Here is a 21612-nt window from a genome sequence, read left to right on the forward strand (position 1 = left end):
TAGTGAGCTACACTAATTAAAAGTGGCCAGTCATCGCATGTGTCAGCTCCTTCAACGAGCTTTAGTGCAAAGTGCCCCGCTGCCATTTTTCAGGGATGCTGAAACGTGATGCTAGAGTCTGCTAGAGCATGTTTATTTCTGCATTTTAGCAGACTCGCTTAATCTAAAAGGAAAGTCCCTAATTCTTAAAAAAAAAAACTCTTTGGCAAGCTCTTGTACCCTTTTAATGTAGTGTAATTCTAAACCTGAAGGCAGTTGAACTCTACATAATAATTCATTTAAAGAATAAACTTGATATAACCAAATCTGTTGAATTGTAAAATACCTACCTCTTAGTTATTCAAAACAAGTCTCCATTATACTTTCTCTAATACTAGAAATGCAGCTCTTTTACTTTTTTGTTGTCACTTCCAAAGCTAAATTCCGTTTTTCTTATTGCATGTAAAACTTGCCATGCATTTGTTGGATGTTCTCAGAGCATTAAGAAATCAGTATTGAGCACTTTATTTTTTAAATAAATAAAATTAAGACGATTTTTCTAAATAGGTTATTTGTTCAGATTGTAGCATTTATGCTACTGATTTTGTTTGTGGTAAGACACTTTTTGAGTAAATAGACTCAAATAGGTTATTTTTTATAAGAACCAAAAAAAAAAAAAAAAGCAAGCCAGCAAATGTAGTATTTATGGATTTTAAAAGATATTTAACTAAAGGTTCACTTAGGCTTACTGTGCCTGTGGGGTTTTTTTTCCTCGTTGCAAGACTTTCTCCATCAGTACATTGTTCTCTCTGGCCACAGAAGTGTATTTCTTCAGGTGCTTTGATCTCTTGAGGCCTTTGAGCATTTTTCTCTTCAGCCTTACTTCAGTTAGCTGCCATTTGCTTGAAGATCTGCAGCAGTACCGAGACTTGGTAATGCATCCATTAAACACCATTGTGGATTTCTTTCTCTCCTACTCATTTTTACCAAACACAATTAAAGTCAGACAAGGGGATCCAAATCTCCAAAGGTCCATTTAGCCCAGTTTGACAGTGGCAGTATTGGGTGTTTTAGAGGAAGAGCATATGAACAGGGTGATCTACCTCTCTCATTCCCTCCCTTGCATCTACTATTATTAGTTTATAGATACATTTCTTTGTTCTGTTTAACAGCTAGTAATGGATCTTGTCTATCAATTTGTCTAGTCCCTTTCTGAACCTGGCTATACTGTATTTTCTGCAGCTTCCTGTGGTAATGAATTTTACAGGTAAACTGCATGTTGCAAAAAAGTTACATTCTCTTATAAGTTTTAAACATATCTCTTGCTAATTTTAATGGGTGCCTCCTAGTTCTAGAATTCTGGGACTTGGTGAATAATAATTCCCTATTCCCTTTGTTTGCACCCTTTGTGATAGTGTAGACCTCTCTCATATCCTCCTTCAGCCTTCTTTCCAATCTGAAGAGTCCTAGCCTTTTTAAGAGTCCTGGTATAGCAGCTGCTCCATCACCTTGATCATCTTACTCTCCTTTGTACGTTTTCTAGTTCTACTACATTCTTACTGAGATCCAGGGACCGGAACCGGTCCCTGCCATTTGCTTGAAGATCTGCAGTACTACCGAGACAGTATACTGTGCCCACAGCTTGAATACTGTCAACAGTATTCAAGGTGTGGGCACACCATGGATTTGTATAGATGTATGATGATATTTTCAGTTTTAGTTTCAAATTCCTTTTTAATGATGTCCATCATTTTATTTTTTATTTTTTTGGTCACTTCTGCACTTGGAGCTGATGATTTTAGAGAACTGTCTGCAAGAACTCCAAGGTCTCTTTCCTGAGTTGTGACAAGTTCAGAACCTAGCTTGTGCGTGTGTTTTCAAAAATACGTATTTTTGTATATATAAATAAACACATATATATCACAAGACTTCTACCAATCTATCTTGTGGCTGATATGGCTCACTTGACAGTCCAAAGCACATCATTACAATTATACTATTTACGTAACTGCACCTCATTCTGTACATATAATTGAGATGTATGTGTAGCATAATAAAACACAGTTTCAAATCTCACTCATCTTGACCAAATATTGGTAGATAGATTTATCATCTGCAGGTTACAGTTTCTTGTTTTTCTGGATGATGGTCCACATGATTTGGGATATTAACTGCTGCTCCAGAGGAAGATTTGTGTGACAGAATTTCATAGACTTTTACAATTCAGAAACTTACCTTCTAGGAAAAGGAATTTATTGCACTAAAAGCGTGGTATAATGGAGAAAATCCTTAGGAGAGATTTGCAAGGTCACAGTTTTGTCTAGTACTTTCATTTTCACCAGCTATAAAAAAAGTAAATACTTAAACCTCTGCCAGGGGCGACGCATAGGGCCTGCACGCGGGTTCACGTGCACCCCGGGCGCATGGCAGTGTACCCTCTGCAAAAAGGCACCACTGACACTGTCGGTGGTGCCTGCGGGCAGTTGCTGCTTGCCACCCCGTTGCCGGGACTGCCGGTGGTCCGTGACTGCGACTGCCGGTAGTCCATGATTGCCACTGCTGGTGGCGCCTGGGGGTGGTTGTCAACCTGTGATCGATTCTTGCCAACCTACCCCCACCGCTGCCGGTGCTGCCGGCGTCTGCGGGAGCTCCCTGCTCACTGCCACCGTGCTCCCACCGCCACGGGTGCAGCCGTGCCCCCCCCAGCCACTGGGGGTCACGTGCCATTCATGGCCTCTGCTGATGTACCCGTTGGTATTAGCATCTGTATTTAAAGTAGAATTTCTGTATTGTGGATATGGGACTGTTTATAGAACCTGTGAAGTTTTGGACTCAGCTTGTTTGTTTGGAGAATTGACAATTTTTCTTACTTGTGAATGATATTTCTTTGATGAAAGCAGCTCAATTCATTTCAAACAACCCTTCAGGCTTGTGGGTTTTTTGTTGTTTTTTTTTCGCTTATTTTTGATATTTCTTTTTTGGTTCTGTCTTTAAACCATAAGGTATCATCTTTGGATAATGTTTTTGTGCACTGTATCTTGTGTAGCTTTTATATATTTTTCATTGCATTTCTAGAAACATAACTAGTTTGCTGTTTGACAGTTCTGAAGAGCATTTCCACTTGATTGCATCTTGTCAGATTAGAGATCTTTTCTTGGCACACTTTTGCGTCCGTCCAGGTGCTTGCCTTATTCACAGTTTGTAAATGTTCTGAATAGATGCTATTGCATTTGGTATTTAGGGTGCTTGGGAGACTTTCAAAGACACATGGAGCCAGGTGCTTCCCTGTCATTTTATTTACTTGTACCTGTACAAGTGTAATATAAGCTAAAATCCATTGGGTGTGGATTGAGTTTATTTTGTGGGAAAAATTCTACTTGCAGAAAAGAAAATGTTCTTACTGATGCAAAAGGAGACATGCACAAAAATAACATGCTAGAATTTTTATGACTAATAACCTCTAGATAATAGAAGTTTATGGAAATCCTTAAAGACCATTAACCACTGTAATTATGTGACACTGTATTGAAGCATTAATAATTGGACTAAATGGTATACTCTTAAGACAAAAGATCTATTTCCACCTTGTAGTGACTTCTTTATATCTCACTGCTTCTAGGGTTTTACAAACTGGAACAAGAGAGACTTCAACCAGTTTATTAAAGCTAATGAGAAATATGGACGTGATGATATAGATAATATTGCCCGTGAGGTGGAGGGAAAATCACCTGAGGAAGTCATTGAGTACTCAGGTTTGTTGATGATGTCAGATTTATCTTTTAAAAATAATAGCTGTATATCCATCTCATATTTTGTTCCGTGATTTTTTTTTTTAACCCCTATTTATAAAGTATGGCACTTAGAAAAAAGAGAAGTTTGCTGGAGACCTAAAGGTTTCATTTTTAGACCCTGACTGAAAACTTTTCACATATTTTATTTTCTTGTAATGATAAGTGCATGCAGAAGCCTTTTTTAGAATTGAGGCCTTTACTTGCAATTATTGTCTGTACTTTTACACAATAAAGTCAGAGGTAAGAGTAGATATCAATGGCATTAGAACCTAAATAATTGTGCAGTAGCTATAACAAATTTGATGAAAAAATACAGTTTTGTTTCCTCAAAATAGCAGCCAAACTTATAGTTTTTGACCTTATTACCAATTTCTATCAAATCCTTCCAATTTTACACGTTTCTTCTATTTCATTAGTATATCTTTCCTAAAATTTGAATTTCAAGGGCTTGTTAAAGCTGTTTAAAATTGACTTGGTGTTTCAGGAATGAATTGTTATACTTAAAATTGCTGCTGAGCTAAGACTGAAGACAACTCAGAGACTGAAACTAGGATTCTTCCTGTGGCAGAGTATTGCTGTAAATTACTTCTAATGTTATCAGTAGACACTAACCATGTCTATTAGCTTGTTTCTCAGAAAATATAATGCAAGAATATTGGTAAAACTTCAGCTATCTTGTAACAAAAAGCTGCATTGTTAAATAGTATATTATTATAGAATAAAAGAAGAATGAAGTTAAAATATTTATTTCATGGATTTAATGGAGCTAATATTTTTCTGCCAGCTGTTTTTTGGGAACGTTGTAACGAATTGCAGGACATTGAGAGGATCATGGCTCAGATTGAGCGAGGAGAGGCAAGAATCCAACGAAGGATCAGTATCAAGAAAGCTTTGGATGCCAAAGTAATAATAGTTTGTTTTGTTCTGTGAACTGTTTTTACCATTGATTTCCTGCTACTAAATTCTGCCTCTAGTTAAAGTTGGATGCAGTACCTTTCAGTTCTCTTCAGAAAGAAAACTATGGGGTAGTATTGCCTTTTTCACACTAAGGGTGGCTGGATTTCACTGGTGGATGAAGTGATCCCTGTCTGTGGTTTGAATAGTATTTAATTAAAAAACTGCTTGAAAAGCTCAATATAACAGTATTTTGTAACTCCTGTTGCTTACAATAGTGAAGTGATGAATTCTTGATTGAAAGTTGCATGTTTACAAATAAATCTAATAACCCTGCTTTTGTTTTGCATTCAGATTGCAAGGTATAAAGCGCCCTTTCATCAGCTGCGAATTCAGTATGGAACAAATAAAGGCAAAAACTACACAGAAGAAGAAGATAGATTCTTGATATGCATGTTACATAAGATGGGCTTTGACAAAGAAAATGTATATGAAGAACTAAGGCAGTGTGTGCGTAATGCTCCCCAGTTCAGGTTCGACTGGTTTATCAAGTCTAGAACTGCAATGGTATGTATCTGCCTCAATTACCTAGGGCTAAGATTTTTTTAGGTAATGTTTTTTATTTCTTTTTAAGCACAATTATATGGAGTTTAGACCTCTGGCAGAAAAGTGAAATGTAGGAAATAATTAGGTATGGGAATGGGCATATTGGTCTGTATTCTTACTATCAATTCTTAGTAAAAGATGTAGTGGTCTTTTTCCCCAGTACATGTAAACATCACTTTGCAATGAAATGAAAACAGTTTACAAAAACTGGCAAAGGGTTTCATGTAAGCCAAAGGGTTTTTTACTAAGATAGACTGCTTATACAGATCTGTAGTTCATTCTGCACTAAAAATAAATAACCCAAACAATGTTTGTAATCGATCTTAAAACAGAATCACTTTGCAAAGTTAGTTGATGGTATCTCAAATGCTGAAGAACATTTGAAATATAAAATAACAGTAATTTTTTGGATAATAGATTTTCTTAGTAATTTAAGACTACAGTGTGCAGAAAAGTTGCTGAGAGTTTGTAAAAAAAATCAGTCTCTGTGCTAGATCAGTGGTAGAAGAACCTTCTGGCCCCATTGGCCGACTGAGTGGCATGGGGCTGGTCCATGGGTGGGGTCAGTCTGTGGACCTGATCCAGTGTGGGGTCAGTGTACAGGTGCAATCTGTTGTGCTGGGTCCAGATGCGAACGGACCTTGTATGGCAAGCCTATCCCTTCCTGTCACAGTCCGTCTGTGGACTGACCCATGTGTTTGCCTGATTCTGCACATGGGGTCATATCATCTCACCTTCAGGGCTCCCATAGATCTGGAAATTTGGCAGCGGGGAAGCCCTACACACTGGATGACACAGCTCTGTGGGCTGGAGGTTGAGCGCCATTGTGCCAGATGATTATATGAAATAAAGCTTACATCCAGTTTCTCCTCCATAATTGTTGTTTTTAAAAATTCACAACATTTAACACAGATCACATCACATTAGAATCCCTTATGAACAGTTGGTTCATAATGAGACAGAAACAGTGCCAATTAGACAACAGTATCAATTAAATTAATACTTTGCATCTGTATTCTTTTTCTATCTGGAGAACAGAGCCACTGTAATTGAATTTAGACACGTGATTGGCAAATGGTGTTGCTAGGGGAAGATTTGGTTACCACACGCAAAATATCAGTATATCAACCTTAGAACAAGAAAGTATAATTTTCTTATGCAACTGTTGAATCAGTTCTACAACCTTTGAGCCGGTACACCTTCCAGTGACTTCAGTGGAAGTTTTATCTGAATAAAATTTGTGGAAAAGGGCCCAATACAAAGAAAATGGAAATTATTGTACTGAAAAGGAATTTCCAGCATCTTCATTGTAATAAACTTTTTGAATACAGGCAGTCCTCAACTTACAACATTTTGAGTTACAATGTTTTACACTTACAACGTTTATAAATTGACACCTTGTTTCAACTTTATGACGTCAGTTTTGACTTTGATCTGATGCAACGCCACGCCAGTGAACAAGTTCTCTGCTTTGCTCATCTCCCTGGAGAACATCTGTCTAAACTTGCTTGGATATTTTCTTTAAGAAAGCAGACAAGACTCCAGAAAAACCTGCCGCCAAGACTCCTGAGAAGTCTCCAACCAAGAACCCTTCAAAAAGTCCAACCAAGAGCCTTTCAAACAGTCCAGCAAAGTCACCTCAAATAAGTCATTCCAAATCAATATGATTGCTATTTACAATATAACTACATTAATGTAGCTATATTACTCATCTATAATTGATCGAGTACAAAATTCTGGGGTATTTCTGGTGAAAATAGGGTATCGGGCCTTGGTTCAGGAACCAGTCTCCCATTTATAACATTGTTTCTCATGCAAAAATTGGTTCTGAGTTACAACATTTCAACTTAAGACGTGGTTTTCAGGAACCAATTGTCATAAGTCTGAGGACTGCCTGTAATTTAAGCTTGTTTTAGTCTGCGGTAAGCATGGGTTGGGAACTTCTCTCTCTGTCTCTCTGACTGAGCCTACTCAAAAAGCTGACTGGTACAAGAGAAGAGAGTCACTATATATTCCCTACTGAAATTATCTCTGGGGTTTTGCCAACCATTAGTGCCCTTAAATGCCACTATGAGGTAGGATGAGTTAAGTACTTTTACATATGCAAACCTGGATTATTTTTCTTTTTTTACTTCTGCCATTCAAGTGACTGTGGGCCTAGTGGGGTGCCCTTTTTAAGTCTCTTGATCCTGTATCATTAGGATTCACTTACAAACTATACACCCAGGCCTCTGGGCACTATATAAAAATGAGGCACCACATTAGGAAAAAGACTGTAAATGGTTATTATCATCTTGAGCTTTGGGGGACCAGTGAGGTCCCCCAAGGCTCTGTCCTTGGACGCATACTGTTCAACATCTTCATGAATGATGTGGACACTGGAGTCAGAAGCGGACTGGCCAAGTTCGCCAATGACACCAAACTTTGGGGCAAAGCATCCACACCAGAAGACAGGCGGATGATCCAGGCTGACCTGGACAGGCTCAGCAAGTGGGTGGACAAGAATCTGATGGTGTTCAATGCTGATAAATGCAAGGTTCTCCACCTTGGGAAGAAAAACTCGCAGCATCTTTATAGGCTCGGCAGTGCTATGTTGGCTAGCACTATGGAAGAAAGAGACTTGGGGGGTCATCATTGACCACAAGATGAACATGAGCCTGCAATGCGATGCTGCGTCCAGTTTTGGACTCCACAATTCAAAAAGGATGTGGAGAAGCTTGAGAGAGTCCAGAGAAGAGCCACGCGCATGATCAGAGGTCAGGGAAGCAGACCCTACGATGACAGGCTGAGAGCCATGGGGCTCTTTAGCCTGGAAAAGTGCAGGCTCAGGGGTGATCTGATGGCCACCTATAAGTTTATCGGGTGACCACCAGTATCTGGGGGAGCGTTTGTTCACCAGAGCGCCCCAAGGGATGACGACTAGGTTGAACGGTCATAAACTACTACAAGAACGTTTCAGGCTGGACATAAGGAAGAATTTCTTTACTGTCCGAGCCCCCAAGGTCTGGAACAGCCTGCCACCGGAGGTGGTTCAAGCACCTACATTGAACACCTTCAAGAGCAAACTGGATGCTTATCTTGCTGGGATCCTATGACCCCAGCTGACTTTCTGCCCTTTGGCCAGGGGGCTGGACTCAATGATCTTCTGAGGTCCCTTCCAGCCCTAATGTCTATGAAATCTATGAAATCTTGTTCAGTGTCAGGCTATTCTCATAGTAGTTTGTAATTAGAGGGGAAGCAACTGAAACATTTTCCATTCCTGTATCTCCCAGCCATTCAATCACTCTCTTAACACTATAGTAACTTCCCTCATTAGGTCTTTTTAAGTGATGGGAACTACTGTATTAACTGTCTTAAATTTCTTATTGAATAATGTTGGATTTTTCCACTGAAGTTTATTTCTGAGGTGCATGTTGCTCTTCTGTGGATGAATCCAGTGAAGTAAAGCATGGGACCAGAGTACAATAAGTTTTGAATCTATACAAGTTGTTCATGTATTTGTGGATATTAAGGCTGGAATGTGTCATTAGATCTTCTAGTCTCAAATCCTGGGTATTATGAGCTCCAGTATTTCAACCAATTACATTCCTCTTTTCAAGGAGAGAGGTGTCAGTGGCCACATGTGTGGGTGGAAATTTGTCCTACAATGTCTTAGTAAGATATTGAAGGGCCTGTGGGTATAGTAGGTGTTTTGCCCTTACTATCTAATTTTAGTCTTTTGATATGAGTTGTTCTTAAACCATTCTCCTACTGCTGCCTAGAAATTTACAAGGAAAGAAACTGTCAGGGAGTAGCATCAACATGCAAAGTGGTCAAGGACAACAAGGTGTCCCAGGGGCGCCGGGGTTACAGGAGAACCCCAGGCCAAAATAGAAGAAAGTCCCAACTTACCTCCTGCAGGGGTTGAAAGGTGTGGGGAAATGTGCACAGAGAAACCGCCCACATGGTTCATCAGCTGCGCTCATATCCAGCTGGGGCCGGATGACGTCACCTGGAGACGCCACCCGGCGGACACAAAAGGCGGCCCTGAGGGCGCAGGAAGGAGGGCAGTGAGCGGAGGCTCCACAGGGAAGCCCACGGCCTGAAAGGCGCAGCCGCTGCGTCGGGCAGCCCAGGAAGATGGGGGCGGAGCCAGTGGAGGCACTGACAGAGAAGCCAGTAGTGGAGCCGGCAGAGAAGCTGGCAGCGGAGCTGGCGAAGGCTCCAGCAGCGGAGCTGGCAGCAGAGCCGGCAGCGGGAGAGAAGCTGGCAGCGGAGCCGGTGAAGACTCCAGCAGCGGAGCTGGCAGTAGAGCTGGTGAAGCCTCCAGTAGAGAAGCCGGCAGCAGAGCCGGCACCGGCAGAGAAGCTAGCAGCAGAGCCAGCACCGGCAGAGAAGCCGGCGGAGGAGCCAACTGGCTAGCTGGCAGAAGAGCGGACCAGCAGCCAGCCAAGAAGCCAGTAGAAGAGCCGGCAGGGAAGCTGACAGAAGGGGCAGCGGTGAGTGGGGAGACCCGAGGAGGAGACGAGAGCCTGGGAAGCCAGAGCATCTACGGGGAAGCCCAGAGAAGAGGTAACGAGGGCGGGGCCGATGGGAACCCCAACTGGGATGGCTGCGGGGGAGCAGCAGAAGACCCTAAGCAGGGCTGGTTAACGGAGTAAGGGAGCCTACAGATGGGCCCACAGCATCCCCGAAAGAGTCAGCTGCGACCCATAGGACCTGGGACGCCATCCCTGGAGTAGGGTCGAGCCTAGGGGAGAGAGAGGAGCCCTGAGTGGGGCAAGCAACCAGGTCTGGGGCACTGAGGCACTGGGAAAACACAGAGCCCGTAGACTGAGGGGTACTTTATATTCCTTTGGGCCCGCCAGTCACATCTCTTCGGCAGTCATGGTGGTGGGGATCGCACGGTGAGTCACAGTGTGGTTGGAATAGGGAGCTAGGGACATGGGATAGACAAGTCCAGGACCGAAGGGCCTCGGAGTCTTCACGCCTGAGCCGCGGCCCAGGGACACTAGGGACCTGTGGCTGGAGAGCCACGGGAGGCCAGGATAGAGACCGAGAGGAACCAGGAACGCTAAAGGGCCAGAAGACCTGCGATTGAAGGTGGTGAGTGGCCGGGGTGTAGGGGAGGTCGGAGCCCCGTGAGTGCCCGCTGAGAAGTGTGACGACCCTGGAGGCTGCCTCGAAGGGGAACCCCTCCATTGAGGTTCCGTTCAAAGTCGTGGCAGGCAAGTTAAGGGGACCCTCGGATGTCAGCCGGGGTAGCCTTTGGGGTCCACTCGCAGGCCCGGGACAGACAAGATCAATAGTCCGGGCCAAGGCTGCAAGAGAACGCCTGATAGAGCAGAGGTGGGCACGCAAGGCTAATTTCAAATTATAAATAATTTACCACTTCCTTTTTGCAAATAATGCTTTTAAAGACATTATTTCTAATATATTTCATTATTTTATCTTCTCAAAATTCTATCACGATGAAATTGTTGACAATTGTTAGTGCAGATGAATGAATATTTTCATTTGTTTGTTTCTTACAAAAATCTTGGCTTTTGTTGAAATGTTTACTATTTTTTACATTATATACTGTCTGTAATATTTCCCAAAACTCATTTTCTCTGGAGAAATTTGCAAGAATATTTAGTGAAATATCTGAAGTAATTAAAGCGAACATAGACACAAATCTTAATGAAAAAACATCTACCATATTTACTAAAACTTCTTGAGAACATTAATAATATATCAGAATTTAAAATCGCTTAGGAGTTCTGTAATCAAACTAGTATTAAGCAGGATAGGCAAGGCAATTTAATTCTAAGACTTGTTACATGTCTGTACAAGAAAAAGTGCTGTATCTTACCAGCCACTAGATGTCTCTTGAATTCCATATAAATAACCTATTTTTCTCCCATTTTCTGCCTTACCTATTCATTTCTTTTCAAAGCTTTCTCTTCAGAAAACAAATGTAGATTTTGCTTCATTTATTTATTCCAAAAGCAGATGGCCTACCTAATACAAGTTCACAAACAGATTGAGAGCTCCTATAAAATTCTAGCTTTTTTTCTTAACACTAATTTTTCTTAATTGCAAAAAACCTTATTTAAGTATACAGGTTTAGTAATGATTATTGTTCTCTTACTTGGGTGCGTACTGTGGGAGTAGAAAATAGTACAACCTTCTAAATCACAGAGCTGTTTTGTGAAGGAATATTTTTTTTGCTTATTTTTAAAATCTTTTTTCTGCAGCATCTTTCTCCTGCCAGTTGATGACCTTTGGGCTGTACCCCTCTCCTGTAAACAAGAGAGACAGTTCAGACATTTCTACACATGTTCTGGGCTTGATACCTTTTTTCCTCTTAAGTCAAATTCACCTTCAGTTGTACATGCAATAATGGTTCATTGCTCCTTGTCTTACCTGTTGCAATCCTAGCTTTTTGGAGCTGTGATAGGAGGAAGCAAAATCCTTTTTCTTTCTCTGCCACGCTGAAGGAAATCTTGAATCTGGAGCTAGGAGTTGTAGAGCCTTTCCCTCAAGATGAAAGGTGCTTAGATTTCTACTCCATATTCTTTATAGTGGAAAAGATATAGATTAGTCCATATGAGAGCTCCAGTGGTTGAAGATAAAATTCAAGGTAGAAATTATAATTTTTGTATCTGTGGACCTAGGAGAAGCTTAACTGTATAATCCAGTCAGGTCATGTTATCATAAACTGCAGTTTGTGATGCACCTATGGAAATGTTTATTCCTAATCTGCAGGATATTCCTGAAGATAATTTGAATCAGCAGCAATCCAGCTGAGTCATGTAGGAATATTCATCCATTTCCCCATATTTTTATTAACATTGTTTATGGAGACCGTTCAAGAAACAATTTGTGTCCGAAGTATGTAAGTTCAGGTTAAAAAGGACTTTTAGAAGCCCTTTCTAATTGGATTTAAGATATATACAAAGGAGCCAACATTTTCCCAATGTAGCAAAGGATTCATTTGATTTGTGATGTGGAACAGTGGCATCTATTTGTGATTGTAGTTGCTAGACTTCCATGATAATTCAGAAAAACATAAATAACATCAAAATGCATTTAATGTATTGGCAACCACCATTTTACTTGCATCTCTCCCTTTTTTTTATCTTCTTTGTCTGTCTAGATTATAAATTTTTGGGGCAAGGTATGTTTCACTTAGTGTTTATATGGTACCCAGCATATTGAGGACTCTACTTTAGTGGGAGGTGGGCTTTAAGTGTGAATGGCAAAATTTAAGTAATTAATAATACTCCCTTAGCAAAACTGCATGTAATAGAATGAAACATTTGAGCAGGAGTTGCTAAAAAAATGGGTACACCATTTTAAAAGGTTGTCTCGTGGTGTTAAGATACTTGACAAAGATTCTTTCTGCACGTTCTCAATCACAATTTTTCTGTCCAAAGTTGTGAGTTTCTCAGGCTGAAAAGTGCCCAGCGAAATGAAAGAATGCATAGAAGATGGTCAAAGTTAACGCTTGAGAGCATCAGCTTAGAGATGGAGATGGTGGGTCAAGTTGGTACTTCAAGATTTCTAGGATAATTTGAAGAAAAAGAGATCACATTCTAGTTTAGATAGATCACATGACAACTGAGGCAAAGGAGGTTTGCCAAAGGTGGCAAAATGTATATATAGAAACAACATAGATTAGCTGAACACAGAATGATGGCAACTCCTGCATGCGAGCTTCCCCCACCCTCCATGTCTGGCCAGGTGGGCGGCCGCAGTGCGGGTTGGTGTGTGGCAGTGCTCCGTCCCCGCCCGCGTGTACCCCCTAGAGCCTTCTCAAGTACCCCCAGGGGTACTTATACCCTCTGTTGACAACCCCTGACATAGATGCTTCCTTGGGCAGGCAAGTAAGCCATCCTAAAGTGGGCACTGACAAAAGTGTGCCAGCTAAGGTCTGAGCAGCTACACAACTTGGGAAAGTCCCTGAATTGAGGAATATTCCACCTGGGAACTAGAAAGCCACTTCATGCTTTCTTCCCTGAGGATGATTTACAGCTTTCAGTCTTAGATGGCAAAGAAAGCCTATGAAATCGCTGCTGTTAGAACACAGGAAACTCATCATCTCATGATTATTATATATTGTTAGGAAAAAATAACTTCAATGGTATTTTGGTGGAGTGCAGTGACCTACGAAAATCTGTATTTTATGGTTATTATTGAGTATGTTTCCTCAATGGTATCAATGCTATATTCTTAGATATAGGGATAAGTTTCAAAGGACCAGGAAATGTCATTGGCAAAAGCCCATTCAGGGTCTCAGATTGAAATCATTGCTGTGATTTCATCAAAGTTTAAAAGCACCCAAAGGGAAAATATTCATTCTTTAAAATCCTAAATGTTCATAGCAATATAGGATTCTGTAGTGAATCTTTCCCATCTACAAAGACTAGCCTATGAAGTGGAAAGAAATTTCATACAGATAACTTTGATACTTTTTCTAACTGCTTTAAAGACATAGTCTAAGACTCCTTGTCCTAAAGTCTGGTGCATTATTCAGATGGCCAATCAGTCTGTAATGTACTGAATATAAACAAGCAGGAAGTTACGATCAGTTTGGAGCGTACAAATAATCTTGAATCTCCCTGTCAAGAAGTTGAAATGCCTCAGTAAAAGCTCTATCTATTTACAAAGATAGTCAAACTAAAAGAGACATTTTAAACCCTGTGAGGGAGGATGCAGACAAACTACCTTAATCTTGTTAGTGCACAGTCTCCCCATATAGAGGAAGCCCGAGGGAGGGAACATGAAGGGAATAATTCTTTACAATCCTCCTTATGGATTGTTTCATCAGGGACAGGAAAAAATGAGATTGGCTGTGAGTTTTCTGCTCCCATACTCTATACATCTCCAGGATTGTTGGGGGACAAGGAAATCTTCGTGGATCATCCTTGTCACCTTTTCTTCCCTCGTCATCCATGAAGGTGAGCTTGTCCTTCAGCAATCCTGGAGGTCTGTAGAGTCCCATACATGAACTTTGATTTTGGCACCCATTGTGGCAGTCATTTATGCTCCTCCTTTGGAGATGGGTCAGTGAAAGATACAAGATAACTTAGTTTTGCTAAGTAAGCTAAAAGATGACCGGGGGGGCGTGGAGCTGTGTTCTGTCCCTCTGTTCTGCCCACCTACCAAGAAGGCCTCTCAGGGTCCTAGAAGAAGAGTGAAGCTGGGTACAGTGGAGGTAGCTGAGGCCTGCCCCCTTTCTTTTCTCCTGATAGAAGATGCATATATGAAAGGGTTCCTACTGCAGATGGTATCAGGACAGGAACAGAGCCCCACCCCCAGTGTTTTGAATATTTCTTAATGATAAGACCTGGTTGTAATGTCCAGTCTCCTACTGATCTAAGTAATGTTGGCTTGGGACAGTAATACTGGAGAAACTGTCTAAAGCAGGGGTGTTCAACCCCTAGCCCATGGAACCATATCATCTGGTCTACAGGGCTCATTCTCTGACCGTAACAGAGGCTGGCTTCTCTGTAAACCTCTTAAGACCAGGAAACACTCGTTTTCTTTGAGTTGTTGTTTATCTTTTTGGCTAGGAGCAAGCAGTCTGGCAGGAGAGGCTCCAGACTAGCACGTTCCTAGCGGCCTTTTGGCTCAGATCAAGCAGTGGCAGTATTGTAGCCAATGGGGTTGTATAGTTGAGGGCGGAGACTTGTCCAGTGTGCTGCGCACATGCCCCCCGTGGGAATCTACTCTAGTCGCCCAATGGAAGGATCTTGGCTACACACTTTTGTTTTTGTGGAGATGGGGGATTTCTCCCTAGCTTTCTCCTTTGGCCTTTTGGCTAGGGCCAAGTGAGCCTTGGGGCATCTGAACCCCCAGGCCTCCATGCTTGAGGCCTGCATGTATGATGCCTGCTGTGGATTTGGGAATATTTGAAGCCCCAGGCTGAAGAGTCTGGGGGGGAGGATACTTGCCAGTGGTAGCATCACACAGACTTGAACCATTGAGCTCTGTTCAATTTGGAACTGATTTGGCAAATTTCACCTGAGGCACAAAATTAAAAAAAATGTTGTTTATCTTACTTCAGGTGTGTAAGTATCAAATGAATGCAAAAATGCTCTCCTTTAGGTACCGATGTCTTTTGTGGCTGTGCATGTAGCCTTGGGAGAAAATCCCAGTGTTTCCCAGGGTTAAGAGAAGCTACAAACTTGGATGTCTCCGGTGTCCTATTTTCTACTGTCTTGACAAGACTAAGCTCCTTTGGCCTTTGGTTCTGTGGCAATATCAGGCATATCAAAAGGCTAAGTAATCTCACCTTGGAGAATTTCCAAATGGATTACTCCGTGCATTTTTTCTTTGTACCAACTAACCGATTAACTTCTTTCCAGACATCAAGACATAGTCCCTTAGAGTGCATGCAGTGCAGTCCTGCTTCAGAAATATGCCAGTTTCTGAGATGTATAAGGAGTAATCTGCTGATCTTTGTTAAACAAAATTTTATGGCAGCCAGAGTAGATGCCAAATTTGAAATGGCTATATCATAATTTCAATTTGATTTCACATGATCTCAATCCTACCACTATCACGGGAGTTGCCAATTAGTGGAATCCATGAGGCTTCATACTTGAAGAACAAAGAACAGCTCTTTGCCCCAGACAATGCTTCTAGCTCCTACTATAAGTCGTTAATCTCTGCACGTTCCACTCCTCGTCAGCAATGAGCAGATACTCCAGAGGGAATATGAAACATAGCAGACAGTAGGACCCTGGGTATGCCTTCTCTGCTTCTCTGGCTGGAGCATGCTGCTGATTCCCTGAACTCCTGGAGGCTGGATCCAGCCTGCAGCCTGTAGGTTGCCAACCCCTGCCCTGGAATAACTGTAGTTTTTAGAGCTATCGTTGGCCTGAATCTCATGACTCGCCTTTCGGATTCCTTAGCTTTGCAGGTGAAAAATTGTGAATTATCTGGAGACCTTTTCTTCCCTCACCTGGTAAGGTTAGGATGTTGGAGAACAGGACCATGACAGACATGCTGCCTACATCCGGTCTTGTACAGGCTTGCGGAGTTGCATGGGTTAGACCTTCTGGAAAAATGACAATTATGGTATTCTATGGTAGAGTAGTAACCTATTTTCACAAAGAGAAATAGCTAACTAGCTGTCAAAACAGGTTTTTGTCTTTGCTGTTCAGGGTAGCAGATTTCTGGTGATGATTTAAAAGCATCGGTAAATACTTACTGATTAAAGAATGCTTCCCTCCAGGAAAGCCAAGTAAGACTCACCAGTCAAAAGACTAGTAGTCCTGTCAGGCCTTCATGTCTTTTCAGATCAACATTTGTGGGCCTAGATACTATAGTAAATACTAATTCAAACATGGAAGATTCTTGGAAGGGTTCCCTCCTAGAGGTCTCTTACTTTACTTATCTCTTTGGGGCTAAATTAACTTTTTATTTCTCCTTGGGATGAGGAAATTGAAATAGCAAATGAATGGGTTTAGGTTGTATATTCCATGAAGCTCAATAAAAGTTAATTTTTTTCCATCAGATGCGCTCTCTCACTCGCTCTCTTTCTCTCTGGGCGCATCTACACAAGACGCTATGGCGCCATAGCAATGTGCTACAGCGCCGTAGCGACCATTTGCAAAAACCATGATGCCACTGCTACATTGCCATAGCAATGCGCTCCCTTGTTACAGTGCATTGCTTCGGCGGTATAGCGGCCAAAAAGAAGTGTGTGAGGCTGGCACAGTGCAATACGGGCTGTTATTGCGCTGTTTTTTAGTACTTCCAAAAGAAAGTACTAAATGATGGCACAGTAAGAGAGGTGCCATACAGCTATGTATAGATGCTTGTGCTTGCTTTCTCTTGCTTTCAATAATTTAAGGCAGGTTTTGTTTGCTTTGTTTCTAGGGTCAAAACATTTAAGAAATCTTGCAGTAATTCCTACATGTCCAGTGGCTAACTGCTTCTAAAATTCCAGAAAGTAGCTGCTCTTCAGTTTTAATAACTGCCATACTACTTTAGTTTCACCTTTAGGTTGCCTTGGCATATCTCTATATATCAACTGCAGAATCTCATCCAGATTAGTTAAGAGGCAGGATCTCAGCCAGATATGTTTGTGTTTTGCATCCATTCAATCTTACCATGAATCTGAGTTTTCTGAAAGATTCTAACCAAAATAGCAACCAGAAACCTTGATCATGATTCAAGGGATTTGTGTTGTATTATAATTAGATAATTGCAGGGTAAAACAAAAATCTTTGTCAAAAGTCATATAAGAATGGCTTTATGTGGTTTATAACATGTTGCTACCATGGTTCCTCATAAACCTTCACAAGAACTATTTCAGTATCTAGTCCATTTGACAGCTAGGTTCAGTGTCTGTTTTCTAAGGCAAGGCTTTAGAAAACCTGCAGTAAAGAACCAGAATGTCCTCAGAGTCCTATATGTCCACTAAAGAAATGCTTTATCTATTTGATTTAATGCCTTCTTTTTCAATTTAATGCATTGGTTCTGGCTTCACAGTAGGTCTCCTGCCCTTTCTCTCTACTTTCACACTGAGACTAGAAACTTTGCAGAAGAAACTAACTTTTCATTTCAGGGAATGCTGGGAAATCTCTTCTGTGATTCTGACTGGCTTCTTCAAGGAGGTTTTACTAACATGACAATTTGACCAGTAAAACTCTTGTCCTGTGTACGGAAGACCCATGAACCAAATGTCTGTACAGGGCAAGGGGCCAAAGGGAAAGAAACACTTTACAGATGAAAGTGTCTGTCTTGTCTGTTTAGATCATAAACTCTGGCCACAACATCTCCCTCCTTGCTCACTTTATTGACTTCCTGTCTCTTAGCATATCAGATTCAGACTTTGTCCTTACCTTCAAAGCCCTACATGTATAATCTCCCTGCTTCCTACATCTCTGATCTCATGTCATGCTTTTTTATATGTTTAGAACAGTTTCTGACTTCCTGTCTGACAAACCCCAATCAAATCCTGTCAAATCCCTCCTTTAAACCCATGTCTGTCTCATGAATCCTTCATTTCTTGTTCTCATACCAGAAATATGCCTTTGCTATCACTTCCCTCATGTCCTGTTTCTTGTCCTTTATTTGCCTCCTTTATTTTAAATTGTAAATGCTTCAAAGAGACAGAAAAGCACATTGCATAAATTTGTGGTTCTGTATAAACTATTTTAAATATCAGTATAAGAACTTGTATTAAGAGATGCTACCAGTAACTTAGCATCAGTTGAATTTTTTTAGTAACCTTTGCTGCTGATGCCTCTAGAGCATTCCCCTGCTGACATTGGAACGTACAGCAGAAAACCAATCCACATTCATGTATATTAGACTCATAAAATAGCATTATTCTGTTTGGTTTTCTTGTTGAGACTACAAAAACAGTAGTGACCAAAAGTATTTTTTCTATATTGAAAAAGCTTTTGCATAAATGAAATGGGTCATATTTTCAAAAAGCCTTTGCTTTCATTTAGGCATCTAAATGGAATGGCCAGATGTCCAAGAGTACTTGGTACTCAGTAGCTCCCAGAATTCTTGTTGGGAGCGGAAACCCTTTGAAAATCTAGTACTTCTGAACTGGGCAATTTTAAAAGGTGGCTTCTATGGCTAGGGATAGAAATTACATATAAACCAGTATACGTGACCGGAAACTGGTTCAAATTTGTAACACAAGAGAAGTTCAGTCCACAAAAACCACTTTCAAAATGACCACAACTGATTAGATAAAGATAAACCCGGATGGATGTAATATGAGACTGAACTGATTTAGTTTAAATTGCTGTATTTAGCTTCTGTCCCAGATCCCCTCCAGATACAAGTTAACTCTCAGTCCCCGAGCATCCCAGGATGCTTTGCATCTCTTCTACAAATCCCCACTTGCAGGGTGGGCGGGCTAGTCTTGGTCCAAGCTGTCTGCTCGAGACAGGGGAGGCATGCTCTAGTTCCCCCCAGCTTGTGGCTTGGGCCTCTCCAGGCATGTGGCTGCATTTCCAGGATCAAGAGTTGAATGTCTGTTCACTTGCATATTGGTTCAATCTACGCAGCTTAGACTGACCTGCAAAGATTCGGTTGATTCAACCTTGGGCTTTTTTACTATCTGTATTTAGCCTATATGTTTGTGATATTTGACAAGTTCACTGTCTGGTGGTACATTCTTTGCTCCATAGTTATATATTTTTTTATTATCCTTAGGAATTTCAGAGACGCTGCAATACTCTCATATCATTAATAGAAAAAGAAAATATGGAAATAGAGGAAAAAGAGAGAGCTGAAAAGAAGAAAAGGGGAACAAAAGTTCCAGCGGTAAATTTACCAGCATTCACATACCTTCCAGTTTGACAGAATTCAGCATATATTAATTTTAGTTAAATAAAATGGAACGTTATGTAGTTGCAAACTCAGATTTCTTCTATACAAACTGCTAGCTGAAGAAAAAAATATTATACTGAAACCTCTAGTGTTGTGGGCAAGAGCTATTGGAGAATAGGACTTCGGGCCTTTCTCTTAATTGTGTTAAAGGGTTTCCATCTAAGTAGCATAGAGATATCTATCTATCTCCTGAAAGAGTGTGATTTTTTTGTAAGAAAATATATAGTCTCCAAAGATGTTTGTGACTGCTCTTCCATCCTTAAAGTACTAGTTATTTGAGGGACTAATTTGTTAAGTGATGATTGGAAGTGGTTCTCTGGGTGATAATGCTAGCTTTTAAAACATTAGTGCCACTCCAAACTGAAAGCTGGCCTGTCACTCTTATTCTTGGTGTGTGGTACTGAACCCAGTAACGTATTTGTGGTGCAAAGTAGTGCTCAGTTTAAAAGAAGCGTAGCAGAATTTCACCTTTTTAGACTTGTGATTTCTTTGGGTTCTCTCATGCCCCATGTTGTGCACTATGAATACAAAGTGTTGAAGTACATAATACATAGAAATTTAGAGCCTTTGTCTTTAGGTTGAATAGTCATGCACTTCTAGATTTTTATGTATCTAAAATATATTTAACAGCAGCAGTTCCTCATAATGATGAAAAATAAGCTGTTTATTTCTTTTCTTTAGTCACAGAAGAGAAAAGCAGATTCAGCTACAGAGAGCTCTGGGAAAAAGGATGCCAAGAAAGTGAAGTCGTAAGGCTGAGAAACTGAATGCTAAATATAAAACTGCCATTTCCTTCTCTACATCTACAAATGTTAATTGCCAATTTCTGTGTATTCATGGTACTCTCAAATATCCCATGATTTAAATTTTTTTTGCAAATTTTGTATATTTTACAATGCCTTTCTTTACTTAAAATCTGTGTAGCTTTATCTTTTATGCATTCCAGTATTTTTGTGTACTGTATTTTGTGAATTTCATGTCTTCAGCAAAATTCACTCAGTCCTTGTTCTTTTGAAGCTTGTGCTGAGGTTTTAGCTTTTCTATGTTTTATATGCTGCTGCTTTGAGAGAAAACCCAGATTCTATAGCTGTATTATTGTTGTTTCATACTTCAAATTTATATGGCTGTGGGAAAATAAATTGAATTAAAATGATTTGAGGAGAAATATACTTTACCTTTTTGATTCTTTTTTCCTCTGTTGGATATTAACGACCTGTTATGCAGTATGTTGAAATTAGCATAATAACTTGTGCCATCATGGTCAGTCGCATACTTTTCCAGAAATAGTAAGGTAAGGTCAGGATTCAGCAAAAACATAAAGCTAGATTTACTCTCCACATTAGATTTATATTATTCTTATAGTTATTTAGGAGGTAAGACAGCAGAGAAGTACTTGCAGGAACGTTATTCTTTGCTGTCATTAGCATTAGACTATATATATGCTTAAGTGCTTTGTTGAATCAGGGCCTACAGCAGTAGGGTTTTTTTGTACTGAATTGCTGTGCTTCCCTTTCTACAGGCTTTTCCTTAATGAAATATCTCTGCTGATGGTTGGCAGGTCACTTGCCTATGAAGTTGCTGAATCAAGTTGAAAAATCTTGTTTACTAGGATTAAATAATCCTTTACAATTTTCTTGCTTTTACCTTTGTTTAAATACATATCACAGTACAATACAATAGAGATATTTTATGGAATACTATCTGCCAACATTTTAATTTGGATGAATGAGTTGGGAGTCCTGAATATATCTTCTCTTGAGTGTGTAAGTTTGGCCTTTTAAAGATGGTTATTAGTTCTAGCTGATACTGAATACTTTTGCTTTTGCTAGATTAGCACACAATGCATGTGGAACCTTTGCTTTTCTTTAACCTTCCAAAGACTGATTGGTTTTGCAATATGAACTTTTATATAGCAGAATGTCCTTTACATGGTGGTACTTTTGAAAAGGCATGTACATTCTGCTAATACATATCATAGCAGTTTGTTTCTTCAGAGGGTTGACTGGATAGA

The 21612-nt window shown here is 40.4% G+C and overlaps 1 protein-coding gene across 1 annotated transcript in view; it reads left to right on the forward strand.

The window, feature by feature from the left end:
- SMARCA1 (SWI/SNF related, matrix associated, actin dependent regulator of chromatin, subfamily a, member 1) overlaps positions 1–20770 on the forward strand; it is a 62784-nt gene extending 42014 nt beyond the window's left edge. The window contains exons 20-24 of the mRNA XM_006275640.4: positions 3599–3731; positions 4555–4673; positions 5019–5231; positions 19425–19535; positions 20283–20770. Of these exons, the coding sequence (XP_006275702.1) occupies positions 3599–3731; positions 4555–4673; positions 5019–5231; positions 19425–19535; positions 20283–20354 (648 nt within the window). The 3' untranslated portion in view covers positions 20355–20770. The remainder of the gene's footprint in view (positions 1–3598; positions 3732–4554; positions 4674–5018; positions 5232–19424; positions 19536–20282) is intronic.
- Positions 20771–21612: the final 842 nt, after the last annotated feature.

Source organism: Alligator mississippiensis, chromosome 8 (assembly GCF_030867095.1).
Source record: "Alligator mississippiensis isolate rAllMis1 chromosome 8, rAllMis1, whole genome shotgun sequence".
Classification (NCBI taxonomy): Eukaryota; Metazoa; Chordata; order Crocodylia; family Alligatoridae; genus Alligator; species Alligator mississippiensis.